This window comes from Rhinoraja longicauda, chromosome 16 (assembly GCF_053455715.1).
Source record: "Rhinoraja longicauda isolate Sanriku21f chromosome 16, sRhiLon1.1, whole genome shotgun sequence".
Classification (NCBI taxonomy): Eukaryota; Metazoa; Chordata; class Chondrichthyes; order Rajiformes; family Arhynchobatidae; genus Rhinoraja; species Rhinoraja longicauda.
In genome coordinates this window covers 32060676-32085286 of record NC_135968.1, presented here as the reverse complement: position 1 = coordinate 32085286, position 24611 = coordinate 32060676, and the positions used below count along the sequence as shown (strand labels likewise).

Here is a 24611-nt window from a genome sequence, read left to right as displayed (position 1 = left end):
ACGTTCATTATTTGTGTCTGAAGAAGGGTCTCGACCCGAAACGTCACCTATTCCTTCTCTCCAGAGATGCTGCCTGTCCCACTGAGTTGCTCCAGCTTTTTTTGTGTGTCTATCTTCGGTTTAAACCAGCATCTGCAGTTCCTTCCTACATTGTTAGACAGTTTACGGTCGTGCTGCACGTCTGTCTGGAGGGGCGGAGGCCTCGGAGGCCCGGCTTCAGTCGGCGGGGCGGGGGGGGGGGGGGGGGGTGTCGCTCTCCAGTGCCGGATGAGTGCCGGTGGCTGCGTGTGTCTGGTCGCCGGCCTGCCAGGTGCAGGGAAGACCACGCTCACCCGCCTTCTGCCGGGGCTGCTGCAGCCGAGGGCGCAGTCGGTGGTGCTGTGCTACGATGATGTGATTCCAGGGGAGGCTTTCCAGGCCGCAACGCAGGCCGACGGCGACCTTTCAACGGACAACCCCTCTGGAACGGTTAGCATGTTGCATGCGTTGATAAACCTTTGACAAGCAGCGTTTAAACATTGTAATTCGCATTCACAAGAGCACCACGTTATGCCGTTTTACCAGAACTGCAGCCTGTTTGGGTGCTTCGCGCACCAGGCCCCTTCCAGGCACCAAAATGCTCCCGCATGAATGAATATCAAACAGTAGATAGACTTTAAAAAGCTGGAGTAACTCAGCGGGGCAGGCAGCATCTCTGGAGAGAAGGAATGAATGTGTGACCTTTCGGGTCGAGACACTTCAGATTGTTAGATTATCGATTGACGTCTTTTTTTAAAAAGCAGTGTGAAGGTCTCAGCCCGAAACGTCACCCATTCCTCCTCTCCAGAAATGCTGCCTGTCCCGCTGAGTTACTCCAGCTTTTTGTGTCTATCTTCGGTTTAAACCAGCATCTGCAGTTCCTTCCTACAGATATATATATATATATATATATCAAACATTAGCTGACCGTAACAAGACGAGAACGCTGGGAGCTTCAGCGTAGGTATCACAAAATGCTGGAGTAACTCAGCAAGACTGGCAGCATCTCTGGAGAGAAGGAATGGGTGACGTTTCGGGTCGAGACCCTGTTATGTGTTTATGTTTGTTCCAGATTCCACCAATTTCTTCCTAAATTGACCTCGGCTGTGAGGCAAGAGGGTGGTGGATCAGTCGACAGACGACTTGTTTAGGGACGTTGCGTTTTTAGGAGAGTATATTAAAGCTGCAAGGACATGTAAAGGTGCCGAGAAATGTGTGGAGATCTATTGTCTGAGCACCTGAAGGCGAATCAATTGTTTGATGAAGCGTAACTGTAAGGACGCAGCTATCTTGGAGAGTTTACGAACTGGAGCTAAGGCCCCATGGATTTTGTTTTGAAATCTGGAATGAACGGGTTAATAGAAACAAATTCAAGAAAAACTCGTCCAGAGTGGTGGCTCTGAGTTATACTTTTAAGGAGCTGCTGCTGACAGTGTCCCCATGCTCACACTCAGCAGGCCAGGCATCGTCTAAGCTAAAATCATCTAAGACAATTCAAAACCTTACTGCTGTATTTTACTGAAGAATGTTAACGAGGTGCATAGTCCGATTCAGGTGGTTTATGTTCATTGACACATACATCATGGAGATAGGCACTTCAGCCCATTGAGTCTATCAATGCCCATTCCCACTAATACTACATGAATCCCACATAATTATTCTCCCATATTCTCATGCATTCCCCGCTAATCCTACCTCTAGGGACAATACTAGGGGCATTTTGCTCTGGTATTTTATTTAATTCACATGTTTAAACTATAATGTTTTATTCTTAATGTTTTATGCTTTATTAATTGTTTACTGTATGTTCGTGTTGTTACTTGCGAGTGGAGCACCAAGGCACATTCCTTGTATGTGTACATACTTGGCCAATAAACTTATTCAATTCAATTCAATTCAATTTTATAGTGGCAGTTTAACCGACAAGCCCAAGGTAGACAAATGCTGGAGTAACTCAGCGGGACAGGCAGCATCTCTGGAGAGAAGGAATGGTGATGTTTTGGGTCGAGACCCTTCTTCAGAATTTAAACCAGCATCTGCAGTTCTTTCCTACAAATAACCTACTAACCCAAATGTCTTCAGAATGCAGAGAAAGACAGAGCATCCAGAAGAAACCCACATAGTCGCAAGGAGAACATGCAAGTTTCGCAGAGACAGTAACTGAGGTCAGGATTGAACATGGGATTCTGGTGCTGAGAGACAGTGGTTTTACTAACTTTGCCACTTTGCTGCCCAAGTTGAAGTAGTTCTGTGCTCAGTTGCTGCTTTATTTACTATTTAACATCAGTGAGACCTGATGTTCTTGTGCTCTTTGTTAAAACACAAAAGCCAGGCCACAGTATCTTTCTGATGCTTGTAGAGCATGGCTGACACCTGACAACATTGGATTTTTTTTAAGAAGGTTAAGGCAACCATTCCTCTCTCTGTTTACTCCTTTCACTCCATTCGTTGAACATGGACCTATATTAGGTCTATTTTTATTTCAATGGAACATATTTCAAGAAGGTTTGATGGATATGTTTTGGAGCTATCTGATATGTTGGATCTACATAATAAGATTAAGATGAGAATAGTGATTACCCATTCTGAATGAGATTAGCTATTATCCTGCAGACTTAAAATTTCACCAAGGTGTAGTACATACAATCTAAATATGCCTTTGTTATTTCCTGTTTTATCTCCATTAACTCAAATCCAGGTTGAAGAATGCGCGTAGACATAGGGAACTGCAGATGCTGGTTACTTCAGCACTTTGTGTCTTTTTAAGGAAGCGGATGTTTATTTTGCACTGAATATGACGCATTGTTCAGTTATTGCTTTAATTTTTTTTAAATTTTGATTTGCAGGATTCATTTTGGAAATTGTACAGACATAAACTGCTGGTATATATTGAGTGCTTAATTCAGGCTATTAATGAAAATGGCCACCTTTCTCTTTCGGGCAATGAAAATGACTCATTGTGGGAATATTTCATTGAGTCACTGAAACAACAGCAAATTATCTCTGGAAAAACCCAGCATGGAGTGCAGCAGTACACAATTTGCATCACACGTTCAAAGCCCTTAGTTATAATTTTGGATGACAACTTCTACTATCAAAGTATGAGACATGAGGTTTACCAGATGGTGAGGCGAAGTAAGTTCTCAGCAATACAACCTGTGTAATACAACCTATTTGCATGCGTTGATAAACCTTTGACAAGCAGCAGTTTGTCTACCAAAGTAAATGAAAATTAACATTATTTATTAAACTCAGCAATAAAAGATTGTATTTTCTGTGAATGCAATGATGATGTACCAATTTAGCATGTTTATTCATGCTTAACTGAGCAGGTTTTGCAACCATTCATGTAACATTTTTTTCGAAATTCAATGTTTAAGGATTTTCTAGTTCAGCATCAGTAATTTTTTCTGGTACATTCAAATAATATTTTGGTGCCAACACAGTTGCCTTAAAATAGTGATATAGAATCAACAATAACATAGTTGCTGAGAATATTTTCTGGCCTCTGGTGTGCTCCAGGACGGGAAGATGTGACCAGTCTGCATCAGTGCCGTAAATATTTTTGAAGGCCATCATTCTTTAGCAATTATTGAACCAAGGCTGTTATTAAATCAATTATTAAATTAAGGCTGTGTTGATGAACTTGAATACTAATGGGGAAGTTGAAAACTGTTCATCTAAAAGTTGAAGCTGTGTCCCAATAAGATTTGTGGTACTATTGAGATTATTTGGATTGTAAGAATCCTGTAAGCTTGTTGTGTTCCTAACTGTGGGTTGGCTACAATTTGCTCTTATCTCTTAATGCTTATAGGTAATGGCCAGAACTTTAGGATAGTTATAAATGTCCAGATCAAATTATTTAATGCAACTTTAAACCAATTCCAACAGACCTCCACAATGACAGATGACAAATAAACTTGGATAATCCTTGTGGTGTGTTACTGAAGTATGCAAAGTAGGTAGGATCCAGGCTTAACCAGTCTGTTTAGCTGGGATAGTAATTAAGTATGGCTGATTTAATTGACTACTGACGTGGGGGAGAATCTGCCAGTTTTTCTATTTGATATCTATTCAATAATCTGTGTGAGAGTGGGAACGGGATGGACAGGATTGAGTTCAGCCATGATGACTACTACATTGAATAACTTAACAAATAAATGTTTTGTGTAGTTAAGCCAACAATGGATTGGAGAAAGTTGTACCGAGACTTGCTGTGTCTTCTGACTTCCTAGATAAAAATGGCCGCTTGGGTTCAGAAGGGAAGAGGAAACCTGTGATGGATTGATGGGGAGTGGAGGACTTCTGGCCCCATCAGACTATTAATCTGGGTTTGATGCCTCAATGGGTACCTCATTTAAAGAAGATGTGCAAAACATAACATTCAGAAAAATGTAATACAGGAATGTACATTTTTGGGCTGTGTAATCAATGTGTCGCACTGCATCTAACCTGGGATTGATTTGTGCTAATGCTACAAAATGTTCATTACTTGCATTGTCCTTTAAATGAACTAAAATATTTGTCAATGTCAGACATGTTGTCGGAATTTGCTTCTGTGCTGACCAGCCAATGATTTTTTTTCTACCCATTAATTATAGCAAAATCAAAATTGTACTTCATAATAATGATTACAGAAATTATACCTATGAGAAAATAGTCAGCAACTGCATATTTTCTAAAAGATTCCATAGGCTTCTTGCAGCTGTTTCTGGAGTGCCCGCTAGAATTATGCCTGAAGAGAAATCGTGAGCGGGGTTGTCTGGTAGATGATGAAACAATAATTCTGATGTCAGCAAAAATCCAGCCTCCAGACCCTGAGAAAAATGCATGGGAAAAGAACAGTATTATATTAAATAATTCAGAGAATTTAATGGAAGATGAGATGTAAGTTTTTCATTTTCTAATTGGTATGAATTGTTTTTCACACTTATGCATGCTTGGTAGGGAAAATTATAAAATATCCTACTTTGAAAGGTGCACATCAGTTTTTGTTTTGAAAAGTAACTCTTCTTCCATTAGGTCATGAACTTTTTTGAAGTTCATAAGATGGTAGATTTATATTTATCCCTTGACAAACCTATCCTTCTTTCCAAATAAAATTTGTTATATAATCAAAACCCAAAATGACAAATGGAAAAACAGAGAAATGGGGAAACAAGGAGCTGCTGGTGCTGGAGTGACTCAACGGGTCAAGCAGCATCCCTGGAGAAGGGTCCCGACCCAAAACATCGCCTATCCATGTTCTCCAGAGATGTTGCCTGACCCACTGAGTTACTCCATCACTTTATATTTCTTTTGACAAATGGAAATATGCTTTTCTTTCTGGGGACACTATATATTTAACTAACTAATTTTAAGTTGATGAGCATGATAGGGAATAAGTTGGAAGGAGGTAATGGGACCACGGGAAGGCTACCTTGACCTGATGAGCCAAATGGCAGCCTCCTCTCATGATAAATAAGAAAGTAGCCATTTAAAAAGTATCGTTTTGCTTTCGATTAATAATGAAAGTAATGCACTGATATCATGTATACATGGTTTTTGTTTTTTGTGAAGAATGCCAGACAATTTCATTCCTACAATTTCCCAGTGTAAAACAATGTAATTTCCATTCTGCTCTAAAATAAGTGATCTCACAGCAATTGTCACAGTAATTTGTTTTGGTGTACACAGGCTTTAAGGAATGTAGAACCGGATAGGGTGCCAGCTCCAGATATATTCCAACATGTCTGCAGATAGCCATTTAACAATTCAGTACCAACAGTTGTTACCAATGCTAGCTGGGAATGGCATAGGCAATTGTGTGTTCATAAATGAGTGAAGAGTTTGGTCATTTATGCTATTTATTTCATTTGGCATTAATGACCAAACTGCTTCCGGTATTGTTTCTGGAAACAGTACAAAAGCATTTGATAAAGTAAACTGGGAATTTTGAAAATACAATTCTCCTGGTATACTTTCATAATGTTTATTTATGATTTGCTATCACTGGGGTTAAACTGGCTAAGAAATATATTTTTCTTAATAATGCTGTCCAAAAGATGTCAGATCTCTTTCTCATATATAAAGTTTAAGTACAGTATTATACATTAATTTTACTGCTTAATTTCATATCCATTTACCCTAATTTGTTTTACAGGCAAACGGTATTTGCACTATTTGACAGTTCAATAGAAAATCCAGAGACGCCATTCGAAGAAAACAATGAACAAAAGGTAATTGTACTGGTTTACACCATTTACCATGTTTAGTAAATATACTTTTAAATGTTAGCTTAGTTATGTTTATGTTAGATGTACATAGATCAGCTTTTCGGTAGAAGAAAATTTATTATATAATTGATTTACAACTGTAAACTTTTGAAGTGTTTCGCTTCGTAACCTAGATGGAACTTATTGTTTCCTAATGGAAAAGTTCTCCAGTGTTTTTAGATGAGAAAGTCCATAAGCAGCATTTATTTCTGTAATATTGGTTGAAGACCTGCAGTGCTTTCAAAAGCTAACTTCTGTAGATGCTGAAATATTAACAGAAAATGTCAACGTTGAGGGGTCTCCTCTGATCTGAACTGGAAAATGGTATTTTGAATGTACTATTTTGTTATTTAATATAATTAACTATTGAAGTGTTTATTGCCTTTTGTCGAGCAAGAAACCAGTTGGCAATGGGGTAATTTAGTGGAGATATAAAGTGAGCCTGTCAATGTGTACCTGGCAGCTTGCCTGCTTCTAATGGAATACTGATTGTAATTTTTAGGTACAAATAGCACACTTCAAAAGATGTTAACCAGCCATACCCAGCCAGCTTTAGGAAAAGACTCAACAATTTGTGAGACTTTGTCACTCATTCTTGAATAAGACCGTGATATCCAGTCTGCAATGTTGTGATGTGTACGGATATGGCTGATTAGACCAACCTAGGGTCGAAACCTTATCTCAACCTAGGTGACGAAGTGTGGGAATGCTGTAGCATAGTGGTTCTTGATTTGTGAGATTATCTTTGCTTCCTCCATCCTAGCTTCCTCTAATGGATGAGGACCACTTTTTATGTAGGAATGCCAAACAGAACAATCAAATGCTTGTACCCAGTGGTGTGTGCCAGTGTTGAAACTGTTTTAATAGAATATTTGAACCTCTTTCAATCCATCATATGACCATTTGCTCTCAGTCATCTCTCCATAAAGCAACCTCAAGTATTCACCCCAAAAATTTGGAAGCAACTTCTGTCCGCAGCACCTGCCAAGTGGCACAGTTGGTAGAACTGCTGTCCCACACGCCAGAGACCCGGGTTCGATCTTGACCTTGCAGTTTGCACGTTCTCCCTGGGACCATGTGGGTTTCCTCTGGGTCCTCCTGTTTCTTCCCACATCACAAAGATGTGTAGGTTAATTGGGCTCTGAAATTTGCTGCTAATGTGTAGAGAAAGTGGAATACCCCCCCCCCCACACACATAAAACAAACTAAGGAACACTAAAACATACTTTTAACACATACTTAAAATAACAAAAACAGAATAAAGGACAGACAGACTGTTGGCGAGGCAGCCACTGCTGGTGGTGCCACCCGGTGCCATTTTTAAGTTGGATAAATGCTGTGAAGGTTTACATTCAGAATAATTTACTGCATTTTTATGTGTTTGACAGCTGTTTAAGCCAGGAAGACTAGCTTTGTTAGCTCTCAAACTCATTTTCAACAATTGTCAGGGCAAAGGTAATTCTGGCCCCACCATGTAAAGAGTCTTGCATCCAAGAGTTCCCACCATATGCAGGCCATGCAGGTGAGGGTCAAGTCACTTTTCCAGAGAATTTTGCTGGGGAACTGCTGGAGGCAGCCTCTACATGTAAAGATGTGCTTGGATTAATGCTGCTCTTTCCTGCTGTACTGACCAAGTACATTGACAATTTTGGCAGAGCCATAGTAAAGGTTTAATTTAAAATTGCAAAAATACATTTAATCCAACAACAATAATTTGGCTTAATTATATAATTATTTGAAATATTTGCCTTTGGTTATAACACAGGAGAGAGATCGTGCCATTTGTGCTGCTAGTGCTCTTCATCAAGCTGATCAAGCCTTCCGTCGCTTGGTATCTCACTCCATGAAAACTGCAAAAGGTACATCTAATATATTGTGAAAACACGCTCATAAATTCATCATGAAAAGAAAACCAAGCACTATTGTTCATTTTAAGCGAGAGAATTGTAAAGCTGAGAAGTTGTGTTAAACCTTTATAATAATTTGTATCATTTGGAAACTGTGCCTAGTTCATTCTCTGTATTGTGCAGAAAATATAGAGGTACCAGGAAAGGTTCAAAGTAACTTCACAAAAGCAAGATAAAGTTAAAAAAATTGCAGATACCATAAATCTTAAATAAAAAAACAAAATTGCTGGAAATACCAGATAGACAGCAGCTGTGGACAAAGATTCATCAAGTCATTAACCTAAAGCATTAACTCTTATTCGTCTTTCATTGAAACTGCTTGACCAGCTGCCTATTTTCAATATTTTCTATATCTTTCCAACGAGAAAGAAAAAAAAGCCTGCAGATGCTAGGGAACGATTGGATTTGTATTGTCTTTTCTTCATTTTTGCTGGCTAAAAGTCTGGTTAATCTCTCAGTAACAGAACAGTGGAAGTACTTTCACACACAGGCTAAAGTGACTAATTGATCGATTGATTCTTTATCACGTGACATGTCACAGAAATTCTTTGTTTTGCATACCATACACAAAGTATGCAAAGAATTGCCACGTATAGGATGCCGACAAAGTTACAAAGTGTTCAATGTAGTCCCAATGATCCCTCTTTGTTCTCTCGGTGATCACCCCCACGCCGAGTCCCTCTTTGTTCTCATCTGCGCCTCCCACGCTGGGCCCTCTTTGTTCTCGGCAGCCCCCGATCGGCCTCCGGCACCCACCGCGGGCCCGTCCAACCAGCAGCATTTACGCGGGCCCATCCTCGGCCACCCGCCACTGGATGACTCCGCGGTGCTCTCCGGGAGATTCTGACGGCCCACCTCGCTGCACAATGCTGCAGCAGTTAGAACTACCGTCTTGCAACAATAAAAACCTGAGTTCGATCATCGCCTTAGGTGCACTCAGACAGAAAAAGCGTCCCGATCCAAAACATCACTTGTCCATTCCCTCACCTGACCCGCTGCCTGACCCGCTGCCTGACCCGCTGCCTGACCCGCTGCCTGACCCGCTGACTTCCTCCAGCACTTTGTGTTTTGTGAGAGAAAGTGTCCAAATGTGAGGAAGGACAATTATAGTCTATCTCTAGACAATAATCACCTAGAAATTAAATAATTATTTTAGTAAAAATCTCCTCACCCAATGAGTGGGAAGATTATGGAACTTGCTATCACAGAGAATTGAGAAGAAGTGAAGTTATTCTAAGCTGGCATTGTACATTCTACATATACATTTTAAAGAATTCTAGACAAGCATAAAAGGGTCAAAGGTTAGGTGGTAATGCTAACAGACTTAAATAAATAAAGAGAAGACTTCAGAAGAGCATATTTGGATGGGATGGTTGGGAGGAAGTGCCTGTGTCTTTGCCATTTTTTTCTATGTAATCCTTTGTGTCGGACTGGTTTGACCTGGTGCTTTTGTGTAACACAGTTACATGTGTTCTAACATGGTTTTTGAAAACACATTGATAAATGAAAAAAGAAAAATCGGAATTAAATACTTTAGATAAGATTAAGTCGTGGTTTAGTACAGCGAACAGAAAATAAAACCATGAAAAAATGAGGCATTAGTTCAGATTTGACTGTACAGTTTGTTCCAATAAGAATCTGGGAGCCTTTTAAATTTGCTTTCAAGATGTTCATACTTTTAATATTTTGTTTTCACAATGTTTCCAACATTGTTAAATTATTTATTCTCCAGCTAAGAACCTTTCAAAGCGTAATTTGAAGTTGCTGTCTGAAGAACTGAACAAGCTTAAGACTGAGCTTTTGGAAGACCTTCGACATCTCAACTTCCAGGGAAATCCTATAAAGCTTTGTGGTGATATTGATGTGATCGTCAAAGAAGCTACACATGAATTTGATCAGAGGAAGGAAAAGATTCTGAGGAATTTTCTAAAATCCCCAAGTTAACAATGCATGGTACTGTCCAATTTGTCTGCAGCCCAGAGTTTAACCTGTCTCAGTACTCCATCTTAGCTATGAGAGTTTGACTTGGAAAAGTCAGGTTATTTGCTGGAGAACTATGCAGAATTGCTATTGTAAAGATCAGGTGTACCGAAATAAAGTATATATCATTGTTGTGCAATGTATAGGTCAATGTATAGGTCCAAAGACGTACAGGTATGTAGGTTAATTGGCTGGGTAAATGTAAAAATTGTCCCTAGTGGGTGTAGGATAGTGTTAATGTACGGGGATCACTGGGCGGCACGGACTTGGAGGGCCGAAAAGGCCTGTTTCCGGCTGTAGATATATGATATGATATGATGATATAATTATATCTGTTCAAAGATTGAAAAAAAGTTTACAAGTTTCAGAAAATGTACATGAGTAAAGTACTGTGGATGCTGGAAAGCTGAAATAAAAACAAGTTAGAAATGCTCTGAGGATGCAGAGATTTGAATAAATGTTAAGATGCAGAGAAAGGCTGCTACGGGTAGGATGTAGAGAAAGTAAATAACAAAAGCATGATGGCAAGGGTGTGGTAATTGAACAAGTAATTAATTTAGTGCACATCTAAATAACAGGAACATAATCATTATCTGATACCAAATTCAATGGACAGTTTAATGTCTGTTTAATGGACGGGGCTGAACATTTGCCCTTTTTAAGAATACAGAGACATTTTCCCCATTTGTTTGGGGAAAATTCAGTTACATCTGTAAATATTGGACTTTTTATGAAAATATGTTCAGAAATTGTAATAAGTAAATATGTTACAAGAGGAGATGAATAACCCAAGTTAGTTTTTACAAAATATTTGAGAGTCTACACAGCTTATACAGTTTAAAATTGGGATACTAACTTTGTTGTCTTTCTATCATTTTGGCCTGGAGTTTGCTAGGATTTTGGTGTTAGCAAGTAAATATTGGGACTTCTGCAAGAATGTAAAGGTGCTGGACTTGCTGCTCAAGCTTCACTGACAATTTCCTAAACAGTCAGTGAAGTCCTTCACTGCCAGACTCCCCTTGGATTTCAATGATAAATAGGATCAGATTGTAAGGCTTCAGAAAAGAATGATGTGAGTAGCTAATTGAAAAGTATTTAATTTAAATTTGTTCCTCCTTGATTCTCAGAAAAAAACCCCATCCTTGGTAATCATTTTCTCTGAAACAATTTTATCGTTTTAGCAAAAAGTTTTAAAGGCAAGGCAATTTACTGCAGGGGGGGGGGGGGAACTGGATCACAATACTATGACAGATCATGCACAATTACAGAACTGCCTAAGAGTAATATTTTGTGAAATCAGCAGTTTTAGCAAAGGACTGGAATGCTGCATAAAATAATGACTGATGAAGTTGATTAGGTGATTAGTTGTCAATGCAATTATACATTGGAAGTTGCTGCGTTTAGCTGAATTATTTTAGAGCATTCATTGGAAATGGAGTACCACTCTGTTTTACAATGCTGTAACTTTGAACGCATGGTGCGCCTTTACTGGAGATAAGTACGAGTCCTTCTTAAATAGCGAGAAAATTAAAGTTCCATACTCTTGAACTTTAAGTGAAGGTCTCCCCAAAACATATACTTTACCTGTATCTGAAGCTTCTGTTAGAATGATTATTTGTGTGGTTTTGAGTATTTATGACCCCACATGCATTAATTCATTTTTTGAGTTTGGATCCCTTTGCTTGAATTATTGACTTTTCAACTTGAGTTTTTATATAAAGTCTGAATAAATGTCTGCTGACAAATAAGGTTTGAGTAAACGTCTGATGTACCTAACGCTTCTTAAACTATTAGTTTACTTTAGAGATACAGCCCGGAAACAGGTCCTTTGGTCCACTGAATCCGTGCCGACCAACAATCCCCACAAACTAACACTGTCCTACACACACTAAGGACAATTCATGCCAAGTCAATTAACCTACAAACCTATACGTCTTTGGAGTGAGGGAGGAAACCGGAGATCCCAGATAACATCCACGCAGATCATGTACAAACTCTGTTTAGACAGCACCTGTAGTCAGGATCGATCCTGGGCTCTGGCACTGAAAAGCAGCAACTTTACCGCTGCGCCATTGTGCCACCCATTCATGAGAGCTTCTGCAGATCATCTAAATCTAGCACAGTCCCACATGACTACTGTGAAATGTTGATGACCACACACTTGTGTAATATTGACAGGAACAATATGGATTTCCTCACCAAGTCTTGTGTCTTGCATAAAAATACTGGTTTGAAAGCTCTTTACCATTTTGTAGCATAGGAAATGAATGACAAAACATAAATTCTTCTTTTAGTTCTGTTGTTGCAGCATAACTTGGTAGTTGTGCAGCACTTGATATTTCCGTACATAAAACATAGAATATAGAAAAGGGCAGCACAGTGGTGCAGCTAGTAGAGGTGCCGCCTCACTACACCTGAGACCTGAGTTTGATCCTGACCTCAGTGCAGTCTGTGGGAAGTTTGCACGTTCTCCCTGTGACCACTTGGGTTTCCAAAGCAGTAGACCCAACACTGACCCCTGCCGAATAACACGAGTCACTGGCAGCCAATCAGAAAAGGCCCCCTTTATTCCCAATCTTTATCACGTTATCAAATGCCTTCTGAAAATCCAAGTAAACAACATCCACTGACTCTCCTTTGTCTTATCTTGCATGATTTGTCAGCAAGATCTCCCCTTTACAAAAACCATACTGACTTTGGCCTATTTTATCATGCGCTTGCAAGTATGGCAAAACCTTATCCTTAATAATAGACTCCCCAGAGTGGTCAGACTAATTGGCCTATGTGCCATTCTTTTGCCTCGTTCCCTTCTTAAACAGTGGTCACATTTGTGATTTTCCATTTTATAGGTAATACCCTCTAATCCAGGCAGCATTCTGGTAAACCTCGTCTGCATTCTCACCAAAGCGTCCTCATCCTTCTTGTCATGGGGCGAACAGAATTCCATACAATGATCCAAGTGCAGCCTCACCTAAGTCCTTTAATGTTGCATCATGACTTCCTGATGCTTATATTCAATGTCACATCCAATGAAGGTAAGCATATCAGCGGACAGCACCACTGTTCTACCCTCATCGATCACCTTCACCGCCCCCCTAAAAAACTAAAAATCGAGTTCATAAGATATGATCGGCAAAGGACAAAGACTTGCTGACTCGCTAATTAGGCCATTCTCTTCCAATGAGACAATGCTATCCTGAAGAATCCTCTCCAATAGCTTCTCAACCCCAGGTGTGAAGCTCACAGGTCTATAATTTCCTGGATTTCCCTACTTCCCTTCTTAAACAAATGAATAACATTTTAGTTTAGTTTATTTATTGTCATGTAACAAAGGTAATGCGACGGCGGTTATGGGAGATTTCAACATGCAGGTAGACTGGGAAAATCAGTTTGGTAATGGACCCCAAGAAAGGGAGTTTGTGGAGTGCTTCCGAGATGGTTTCTTAGAACAGCTTGTACTGGAGCCTACCAGGGAGAAGGCAATTTTGGATTTAGTGTTGTGTAATGAACCGGATTTGATAAGGGAACTCGAGGTAAAGGAGCCAATAGGTAGTGATCATTATATGATCAGTTTTAATCTACAATTTGAGAGGGAGCAGGGAAAATCAGAAGTGTCAGTATTACAGTTGAGCAAAGGGTACTATGGAGGCATGAGGGAAGAGCTTGTCACATCTGTGTCTCAGATGTGTAATAATGAAGCAGACACAATCCGTGGTGATTACATTACTTAGTTTCTATGTTTATTGTTTCTCCCGACTGCGACCATCCAGGCCTTGCAGCCTTCAGCACACACTGCAAGCACACTCTCCCACTCTCCGGTCACCTGATACACATGTCACGATATTTGCATATCAACATAATGACTCATCATCATGACATCCCTCCTTTACCAGAATTAAACTTTAAATTACTGTGTTCTTTCCCCCAATTCTTTACTCATTATGTTATTGAGTGTTACAGGTGTGGCAACATGGGTCACGTAGGGAAAGATGCATGTTGTCCAGCAAAAGGTAGAACGTGTAGGAAATGTGGAGGCGAAGATCATCATGCACGCGTGGGTTCGGATCCCATCCTCGTCGCCAATGTCACATCTGCGTCTCAGTGATGTTGAAACACCGGTCTTCACCTCAGGGATGTCTGCTGGTCCCTCTGAATCGGTAACTCTCGGTGGACTTTGGCCCTCGATTCGAGTGTCTCTCGACATGTACTTTTTTACATTCGATACATTCCTCTTGTACATAACACCTACTGGAGACTTGACTTCAATCTGTTTAAAACTAAAATTTTGGCTAACTGGAGCAAAGTTTAGGCAGGTTTATTATTGTTACGTGTCGTGAAAAGCTTTGTTTTGCAAGCTATCCAAACCTATCAGTATTGAGATCAATCTCTATTCTTTGTCTTTATAGGCAAAACACTCAAGGTGTTTCAACAGGCCAGACAGCAAAAAGTACTCGTGCTAAATGTGCCTGTACACTTGCGACTGATGGTACTCTGTCTCCTTATTCAGTTCCACTGACTTTAATTGATTTGAATTTCAGAGCCTTGTGCAACCATTGAGTTGCATCTTTATTGCAAAACTCATTGGATGATTTCAATCACACTTTTCAAAGAATAAGTGTGTAATTGGCAAGGAAACAAATCCTACTAATCAATCTCAGACCTTGCCACTGCATTTAATGTCGGCTTCATTCTTGTTGATGTCCAAGAGGCATTCTGTGGGAATTTATTTTCCAAAGAACAAAAAGTTATATATAAGAATATAATATTAATACTTAACGAAGCACTTTGCGTTGTGGATATTCTTGTCACAAAGTAGTCACAAGTAAATCTAGTGTGTTGAGAATGCATCTTTAAGTTTAAACAGGGTTTTATTATTCTCTTAATTTTTCAGCTTTCTTAATTACATCATGTCTGCTCAAATTTAGTAATAACCACACTAGTGAAAGATAAACATGGTTAGTCAGGAGTTTATTGATGTAAGATGTGGGGCGGCACGGTAGCGCAGCGGTAGAGTTGCTGCTTTACAGCGAATGCAGCGCCGGAGACTCAGGTTCGATCCTGACTACGGGTACTGCACTGTAAGGAGTTTGTACGTTCTCCCCGTGACCTGCATGGGTTTTCTCCGAGATCTTCGGTTTCCTCCCACACTCCAAAGACGTACAGGTATGTAGGTTAATTGGCTGGGTAAATGTAAAAATTGTCCCCAGTGGGTGTAGGATAGTGTTAATGTACGGGGATCACTGGGCGGCACGGACTTGGTGGGCCGAAAAGGCCTGTTTCCGGCTGTATATATATGATATGATATGATATGTTTGAATCACTATAAGTGGAAAGTGACATATACCATCAAGAACTCATACCATTGGAGGAAACTTTCACGTGCAAAATCCGAACAGTTAATCTGCCCTCAGCAGCAGACTTTAATTTGGATTTGTAGAAAATGGACACACCATGGTTCAAATGATACATTTTTAACTCTTTGCTCAATAGTTCAAATAAAATTAGATTATAATAATGTAAATATTAATAATTTTTTAATTCAATAGAATGGTGTTTTGATATATATTAAGAGTATTAACATTTCATTTTTCATTTTCGTTGACTCATAAATTCAAACAAAAGGCTTAAGGCAATTTAGCTGTAGATCTATTGAAGTTCTCAAGAATTCTCTGGGTCAGTTTGGAGTAGCATCTTTAAAATATTTCAGGCTAAATCAGTGTTAAAGTAACAAAATTCACCAGCATTTCAACCAATTTGATTTAATTCTTCCAGAAAGCGAAAACTAGTTGCTAACAAATTGACTGCTTTCTTCCCTCTATTAATTTTGATCTTGGTGTCTCTGATCATGCTAACGTGGAAGCAACTATTTTTCACTTTTGATTAAAAATCATTCTGCATTAAAAATATACATGCTGTAGGTCTGTGTAACTAGAACAGCAGTAATTAGAAGATAAATCTAGCCAAATATACCAAAGGCAACCATAAATGAGAAAATGGCTAAGTAAATAAATACAAAATAAACAAAGGCAAAACAACAAATTGGTTATACCTCTCAAGCAATTTAACTGCCCTGAGTGTGATGGAGCAATGGTCTCCTCAAGTCCACTTCAGTCTGTGGCCTTAGGATAACAATAGGAACCCATTTGGAGAGGACAGTAAACAAGTAGGTTGTGATGGTGAACTAGCTGAAAGGCAATGACAAGAAGTGGGATAAGCAGCAGTGGTCCAGAATTTCTGAGGAGCCCATAGTGGAACTTTAGGTTTAGCTAGTCCCACAATTATACGTCAAAAAATCCAGTACTTTTCTTGACCTTTATAAAGTTCACTGGTTAGGACACTCTACACTCTATTTTAGATAGGCGGAGTAAGTGTGGCATATTCTGGCTATTTGGAACTGAATTTTGCAGTCCTACATCAGCAGCGGCATCCCTATCTTATGTCAGAAAGGTGTTGTGGATGACTAGGTTGGCTGTGCAACCTCATATGCAGCTCATACATGGAATTATGTAATCCAAATTTTGAAGTACACTAGTGATTTTTTATTGGAAATTTTGTGTTTAATCTATACGCTGAATCTGGCTTTCATGCGGGTTGCAGTTGACCGTTTAATAATTGCTCAGATAGGGACAGATACAAAGAAAATCATGTAGAGCAGAGGTGAGTTTCTCAAACAAGTCAGGTCATTCAAGGCCTTAACAGTATGCAATGAGAAACACTGAGAGAACCCAGTGTTCAATGATTTGCAGCACCCACACCATTTTATATTCTCACGTCCAGATTTTACATTTTGAAATAATTTATGTCTCTGAAGAGATCAATGTCTCTCTGAAGTCTTTTATCCTTGCTTTTTCCTGCAGTTATTTTTAATCTTCCGTTTCCTGATATTTACAACACTATTCTCCCATTTGGGTGCAATGAAAGACACCTCTATTTAGTGTTCAGGTTTATTGCCCTCAGCCTGTTTCCAACTTCCAATGTTTATTTTTACTTTAGCTATTTTTAGCTTATTTTTACTGCCTTGTAATCTAAGCACCTTCGAAATCTAAACCTTTCAAACTTTTTTCGAAAGCTTGGAGTGCAGGATGATGAGGGGTGATCTTATAGAGGTGTACAAAATCATGAGAGGAATAGATCGGGTAAATGCACAGAGCCTCTTCCCCAGAGTGGGGGAATGGAGAACCTGAGGATATAGGCTCAGCGTAAGGCAGAAAGGATTAATAGAAACCTGGGGGGGTAACCTGGAGGAGGTAGTTAAGGCAGATACTTTTGCAATGTTTTAAGAAACGCTATCTCAGAAACATTTAGACAGATACATGGATAGGATAAGGTTTAGAGTGTTATGGGCCAAATGCAGATACGTGGGACTACTGTAGACATGTTAGCCGGTGTGGGTATGTTGGGCTGAAGGGCCTGTCACCACGATGTATGACTCTATGGTTGTTCCTAACATGATCCTTAAGTTCCCATCATTATGTTCCCATCACTCTTTTCCCACCCTGCTTCTGCAGTATGTAAGCTCTTGGGTTAAACATATTATAAACCTACAATTTTTCTTATTTTCATAATTCTCTACATCAGTTATTTTCTAAGTAGGGAAACTAGGCAACTATGAGTTGACTATCTCTGGCAATTTCAGTTTTGTCTACATTGTTCCATATAAACACAATATTCTTGAAACTATAGCTTTGCTTCCTAAAGTCTAATGTTATCCCAGTTGTGACAATAAAGCACTGCATTTCCCATAAAACTTCAACAGCATTGAGTAAGCCCAGAGCATTATGACAGACATTGTTGTAATTAGCAATAATATTTTGAAGGCAAGTACATTTTTGATATTTGTTTTCTGGGATATTTATGCAATCAGCAAAATAACAAAATATAATTAAGGTACTAGATTTTCATTGAGTGCTGAAGACCAAGCTTAGACTCTGGGAGGTGCAGTAGGTCTCAGAGGCACAGGAGGTCGTGGAAGTACAACAGGAATATGTTGACTTGGTGTTGGTGCATTTGACCTTAAGAAAGAAAGAAAAACAATAGCTATTGATAATATAAACGTAACGATGCACCAAAAAGAAAGAGTCAAATATGACACAGCTTATAAGTTCCAGATTCAAGTCCCACTCCAGTGACTTGAACACAAAATTACAACTGTCACTTTACTAACACTTTCCCTTTCAATGAGATGTTAAGTTGAGGCCCTACCAGCTTACATAAAGATCCCATGCCATGACTTCACAGACAAGCAATGATACCCGAAGCACATCTTGTATCTATTTCTCATTCAACATCACCAACAGATTGTGAGGTCACTGTCCTTTTACTGCTCAGAGGAGCTTGCTGCATGAGATATGGTGTTTAGCTGCTGTAAACTGTTTTAGGACATCATGAAATGTGCCACAAAAAGTCTGTGTTTCAGCTATTTTCAATGTTTTGTTTCTCTCCAATGTTGTGTGCAGTTCTGTTCATCACGCCATAGCATGGAGGGGATTGCACTGGATAAGCTGCAGAGGAGGTTCACTGGGACGTTACGCAGATGAGAGCATTTCAGGCATTAGAAGGGAATGGATAGATTGGGTTATCCTGGGAGTGGGGCAGGCTGAGGGGTGACCTGAGAGAGAGAGGTGTACACAATCATGGATAGATTGGGTTATCCTGGGAGTGGGGCAGGCTGAGGGGTGACCTGAGAGAGAGAGAGGTGTACACAATTATGAAGGGGACAGGGTAGAAAGTGAGAATTTTTAACCATGGGTGAGAGTGGCTTAAAACGAGGGCATTGGTTTCCGATGAGAGATAGGAATTTTAGAGAAGATCTGTGGGATTTTATTTTCAAACAAGGTGGTAGGAGCATTGAATGAACTGTCTGAAAATGTGGTAAAGGCAGATACACAACATTTAAGAAGCAGCTAGACAAGTACTTGAATTGCCACGGCATAGAAGGATATGCTCCTAATGAGGGTAAATGGGATTAATATAGAGATGTACATTAGGCAATATTGACCTGTTCAACCAAAAGGTCTGCTTGTGTGCTATTCGACTATAACTCTTTCCTTGTCCACTTTCAAAAAGCTGGAGTAACTCAGCGGGACAGTCAGCATCTCTGGAGAAAAGGGTGGTGAAGGTGGGGGGGGGGTGGTGAGGGTGGGGGGGGGGGTGGTGAGGGTGAGGGGGGGGTGGTGAGGGTGGGGGGGGGGTGGTGAGGGTGGGGGGGGGTGGTGAGGGTGGGGGGGGGTGGTGAGGGTGAGGGGGGTTGGTGAGGGTGAGGGGGGTTGGTGAGGGTGGGGGGGGTGGTGAGGGTGGGGGGGGTGGTGAGGGTGGGGGGGATGGTGAGGGTGGGTGGGTATGGGGGTGGTGAGGGTGGGTGGGGGAAATCTTTCTTTTTTTTTTAGGTCTCTTCCGCGGGGCCTTCCATCGCCCGGCGCGGCTCGGCCGCGGGACTGAACAGCGCCCGGTACGGCCCCGCGGCCGAGCCGCACCGGGCGCTGTTCAGTCCCGCGGCCGAGCCGCGCTGTATGGTTCTTTTTTTTTTTTTACTAATCAGATGTGCAGCACTTTGGTCAACGTGGGTTGTTTTTAAATGTGCTATACAAATAAACTTGACTTGACTTGACTTTCTGTATCTTCCAAACAAAATATTCCATGTGCAGGCTGATGATACTCAATTCCACAATAAACTTTTATACAAGTAATTTGGAAATGTACCATTTCTAAAAGACCAAGAAGAAAGATTTATGACACAATAGTTGACAGTATTGTAACATAAATTCTTCTTGTTCAACAGAAAGGAACACAAGAACCATCTTACAGAACAAGTTCCTGGCTGATAACTAGCCTCAAATGACAAGACAAAATCACCACCGTGGCAGTTCTGTTAAGTGCTTGTTGAGTCAGTACTCAGGAAATTAACAAAATATTTTTTTAAAGACGCAAATTGCTGGAGTAATTCAGCAGGTCCGGCAGCATCTCTGGAGAACATGGATAGATAACGTTTTGGGTCGGGACTTTTGTTGACCCACAATGACACCTATCCATGTTCTTCAGAGGTGCTATCTGGCCTCCTCCTCTATCCCTCCCACTTGAGTTATTCCAGCACTTCGTGTATTTTTTTGTATAAAATGGCAGCTGAAGATCCTTACATCTCCAAAAACTGTACTTTGTTAATAATTCCAACACAGATTTGATGTCATCAAAGCATTCGACCAGGTCATAGGTAAATATGGTGAAAAGCTGGATCTTGTTATAGATCTTTGGGGAGCACGTTTTGCCAACAGAATGTGTTCCTTTTGTCTTTACTTTGCGTCTCCCCGTCTTCTTGCCAATTTCCTAACTATGTCTCAAGGCTGCCACCACGGAGCAGTTAGCAATGGCCAATTAAACCAGCAGCCTACATGTTTTTTGGTTTGTCGGGTAACAAAAAAGCACCTGGAGGAAACCTATGTCATCACAGGAAGAACCTGCAACCTCCATACAGACACAACACCAGAGTTCAGGATTGAACGCGGGTTACGGAAACTGTGAGCCTGTTGCTCTACCCTCAGTGCCGTTTCCATTTGGATGAATTCAAACTGTGGAAAGACTGACACAGCAGCATTTATGTTCAGTATATGTACCTCTGTGGAGGATAATTCGCATAGACATTTGTCCTTGTTGTAGGAATAGGCTAGAAATAAAGCAAAAGAAACTAGCATGTTAATCACACTTTTTTTTTAACCTTAATCATAAAATATTAAACTATGCATCTGCATGATCATTTCACAAAAAAATCACCATTGCTTCCCACTATTGATTGCATGGATGGGAAATCAAAAGCAGTAATGTTAATATGAATGTGCTGCCATATTACATGATGCCATCTAAAACTATTATACAAAGCCTCCATCCATATGTATAATCACTTCATAAAAATGATTAGCCTGGAGGTATGGCTTTCAATCCATGAAACAGGGATTGCCAAAATGACAATAATTCTTACTGCATTATTTTTCTGATTGGCTTGGTTTGGGGAAGTGTTCTGTTGTCTTCTATTTTTTGTTCTGTAAAATAAAACAAGTGCTTTAATAGCAAATAAGGTCATAAGGAATAGGAATAGCATTAGGCCATTTGGCCCATCAAGTCCACTCCGCCATACAATCATGGCTGATCTATCCCTCCTAATTCCATTCACCTGCCTTTTCCCCATTACGTCTGACACCTGTACTAATCAAAACTCTCTCTCTCTGCCTTAAAAATATCCACTGACTTGGCCTCTAAATCCTTCTATGGCAAAGAATTGCACAGATTCACCACCCTCATTAAATTTCTCGTCATCTCCTTCCTAAAAGAATGTCATGGTGAACAATAAAGTGACAGATTATGGTGTTTCTTCAAACAGACAACCTGGCAGATGTATTCAGACATCTTTAACCGCTCCCTATTCCAATATGAGATTCTCACCTGCTTCAAAAAAGACTACTGGCATCCCAGTGCCAAAGAAAACAAGGCAGTGTGCCTAATGAGTACTGTGCATGTCTCAGACATCCACCATCATGAAGTAGAAACAAAGACCTGTGGATGCTAGTTTATTAAAACAGACACAAAATGTTCAGCAGGTCAGGTAGCATCTTTGGAGAACATGGATAGGTGACGTTTTGGGTCAGGACCCTTCTTCAAACGTTCTGTTTTAGACCCTTCTCGATCTGAAACGATCCTATCCATAATTTTCAGAGATCCTGTCTGGCTTGCTGAGTTACTCTCGCACTTTCTGCTACCTTTTTCACCATCATGAAGTATGACAGGTTTTCACATGGTAGGCAGCTCTGGAAGGTTAGAGCGCATGGGCTCCAAGGAGAGATACCTGAATGGATAGAAAATTGGCTTCATGGAAGAAAGCAGAGGGTGATGGTGGAAGGTTGCCTTTCAGACTGGAGGCCTGTGGTGTGCCTCAGGGTTCGATACTGGGCCTTTTGCTGTTTGTCATTGATATCAATGATTTAGATGAGAATGTACATGACATGATTAGCAAGTCTGCACATGACACAAAAGTGGGTGGTATTGTAGATAGTGAAGATGGGTGTTAAAAATGCAGCAGGATCTTGATCGGTTGGACAGGTGAGCTGCCGAATATTAATGGAATTTAATGCAAATAAGTCCGAGGTGTTGCATTTTGCGAAGTCTAACATGGGCAGGACCTACACTATGAATGGTAGGGCTCTGGGGAATGTTGTAGAACAGAGGGATCTAGGAATGCAGGTACATTGTTCCTTGAAAGTGGAGTCAAAGGCTTTTGGTACATTTCCCTTCAGCAGTCAGAATACCGAGTATAAAGTTGGGAGCTTATGTTACAGTTATATAAGTTGTTGGTTAGGCCACATTTGGAGCATTGTGTTCAGTTTAGGGCACCATGTTATAGGAAAGATGTTGTTAAGCTGGAAACGGTGCAGAGAAGATTTACAACGATGTTACCAGGACTCGAGGGCCTGAGCTATAGGGAGAGGTTGAGCAGGCGAAGATTCGATTCCTTGGAGCGCAAACAATAGACAATAAGTGCAGGAGGAGGCCATTCGGCCCTTCGAGCCAGCACTGCCATTCAATGTAATCATGGCTGATCATTCTCAATCAGTACCCCGTTCCTGCCTTCTCCCCATACCCCCTGACTCCGCTATCCTTAAGAGGACATAGGTTTTTAGGTAAGGAGGAAAGATTTCATCGGAAACCCAGGGATAACTTTTTTTATCCAGAGTGTGATAGCTGCATGGAACAAGCTACCGGAGGAGATAGTTGAGGCAGGTCCTATCGCAACGTTTAAGAAACATTTTGACAGGTACATGGATAGGATAGGTTTAAAGGGATATGGGCCAAATGCAGGCAGGTGGGACTAGTATAGATGGGACATGTTGGTCGGTGTGGGCAGATTCAGGAACAGCTTCTACCCTGCTCTTATCAGATGCTAGAACGGACCTCTCATATGCCGACGATGAATTCTTGACTGCTCTTGGACCTTTCTGCACTTTCTCTGTGGCTGTATCACTATATTCTCTACTCTGATTATTTTATTTATTGCATTACCTGATGTAATATATTGTACGATTTGTCTGGATAGCATGTAAAATGTTGTTTTTCACTGATTCAGTATACTTTAGAGGCAGCTGGGTGGTGCAGCAGTAGAGTCAATGCCTTACAGCACCGGACACCCGGGTTCGATCCTGACTATGAGTGCGGTCTGTACAGAGTTTTACGTTCTCCCCATGACCGCGTGGGTTTTCTCCAAGCCCTCCAGTTTCCTCACATATTCCAAAGACGTTCAGGTCTGTACGTTAATACAAATTTGGCTTTGATAAGAATTGTAAATCGCCCCTAGTGTGCAGAATAGTGCTAGTGTTTGGGAATCGTTGGTCTGCACAGACTTGTGGGCCGATGGGCCTGCATCTCTAAACTAAACAAAATATGACAACATAAAACAATACTAATACAAATAAAACTCAAGAAGTTTCAAAATGAACCAAATCTCACGTACGTCCCCTGTGAAGAATTCCTCTTTCTCCATAATTGCTTAACTGCGTTGCGTTTGAAAAAAATTAACATGCCTACAAAAAAAAGGACTGGGACCACCAAAAGGAAAAATATCAGCAAACCATCGCGAAGTGATGTATCTAAAGTAAAATAAAGAATTTATTGACTGGGTTATCTGTAACAACTTGATATGCATTGTTTTTAAAAAAGAATTAAAGGGATGAGATTAGATGCTAACCTTCAGAGGTTTCTTATTTAGATTTATTTTGGCAATATTAAAGAATTCATAAATTTATCAGAATGCTATACATATCAGAATAAAGTTTTACAAATATGATAGATTAGCAAGACAGCATTTCTTATCACATAGATCTTTTACCATGAGCTTAGTTTATTGTCATGTGTACCGAGGTACAGTGAAAAGCTTTTGATAGTAACATCTCACAGTAAACCGCAGGGCTATTTCTTAGACTTATTGACTTAGGCTAGATGTTCTTTCAAAACAACTTTTTTTAAAAAATGAAGATGAGAGACTGCTGAAATCTTGAGCAAAAACAAAGTGCTGGAACACTCAGCCGGTCAGGCAGCATCTGTGAAAGGAAATGGACAGATGATGTTTCGGTTTGGGACCCTTCTACAGACTGATTTTGAAATATCTGTCTTCGGGCTTCTCCCACCCCTCCACAATAACTTTAGCAGAGACTCTGTAATGTCAATGGATTTCTGCTGAACTCACCAAGGTCACAGTAAGGGATAAGAAAACACTTCACGGAAATTTTTAATGATGAATAATAGTTTGTACCATTAAAAATATTTATTGCATTCTTAATCTTACATTGAATAAGAGCTGATTAATTGAGAAGCAAATATTTCTATAGATGGTTGTTGTTGATTAGTCCATGAACTGTCATAGTCTTCTGAGATTTGGAGTCATGTGATGGAAATTCTAGACAGCAGGCTGCTCTGT

The 24611-nt window shown here is 40.2% G+C and overlaps 2 protein-coding genes across 3 annotated transcripts in view; one reads left to right on the top strand and one right to left on the bottom strand.

The window, feature by feature from the left end:
- Positions 1-237: 237 nt before the first annotated feature.
- On the top strand, positions 238-20811 carry pstk (phosphoseryl-tRNA kinase). Of its 2 annotated transcripts, XM_078413561.1 has the most exons (7): positions 238-468; positions 2865-3153; positions 4704-4905; positions 6161-6236; positions 8038-8131; positions 9912-10132; positions 19938-20811. In XM_078413561.1, the coding sequence occupies exons 1-6, from the start codon at positions 268-270 to the stop codon at positions 10121-10123; spliced, it is 1074 nt and encodes a 357-aa protein (XP_078269687.1). In that variant the 5' UTR covers positions 238-267; the 3' UTR covers positions 10124-10132; positions 19938-20811. The 2 variants fall into 2 exon arrangements, with proteins under 2 accessions (XP_078269687.1, XP_078269686.1); XM_078413560.1 differs by lacking the exon at positions 19938-20811 and having other exon boundaries at positions 9912-12409.
- Positions 18010-24611, bottom strand: part of adam9b (ADAM metallopeptidase domain 9b) — a 42592-nt gene continuing 35990 nt past the window's right edge. Inside the window, exons 19-22 of the mRNA XM_078413559.1 lie at positions 23649-23784; positions 21129-21189; positions 20767-20816; positions 18010-18171 (exon numbers count right to left, since the gene is read on the bottom strand). Of these exons, the coding sequence (XP_078269685.1) occupies positions 18081-18171; positions 20767-20816; positions 21129-21189; positions 23649-23784 (338 nt within the window). The 3' untranslated portion in view covers positions 18010-18080. The remainder of the gene's footprint in view (positions 18172-20766; positions 20817-21128; positions 21190-23648; positions 23785-24611) is intronic.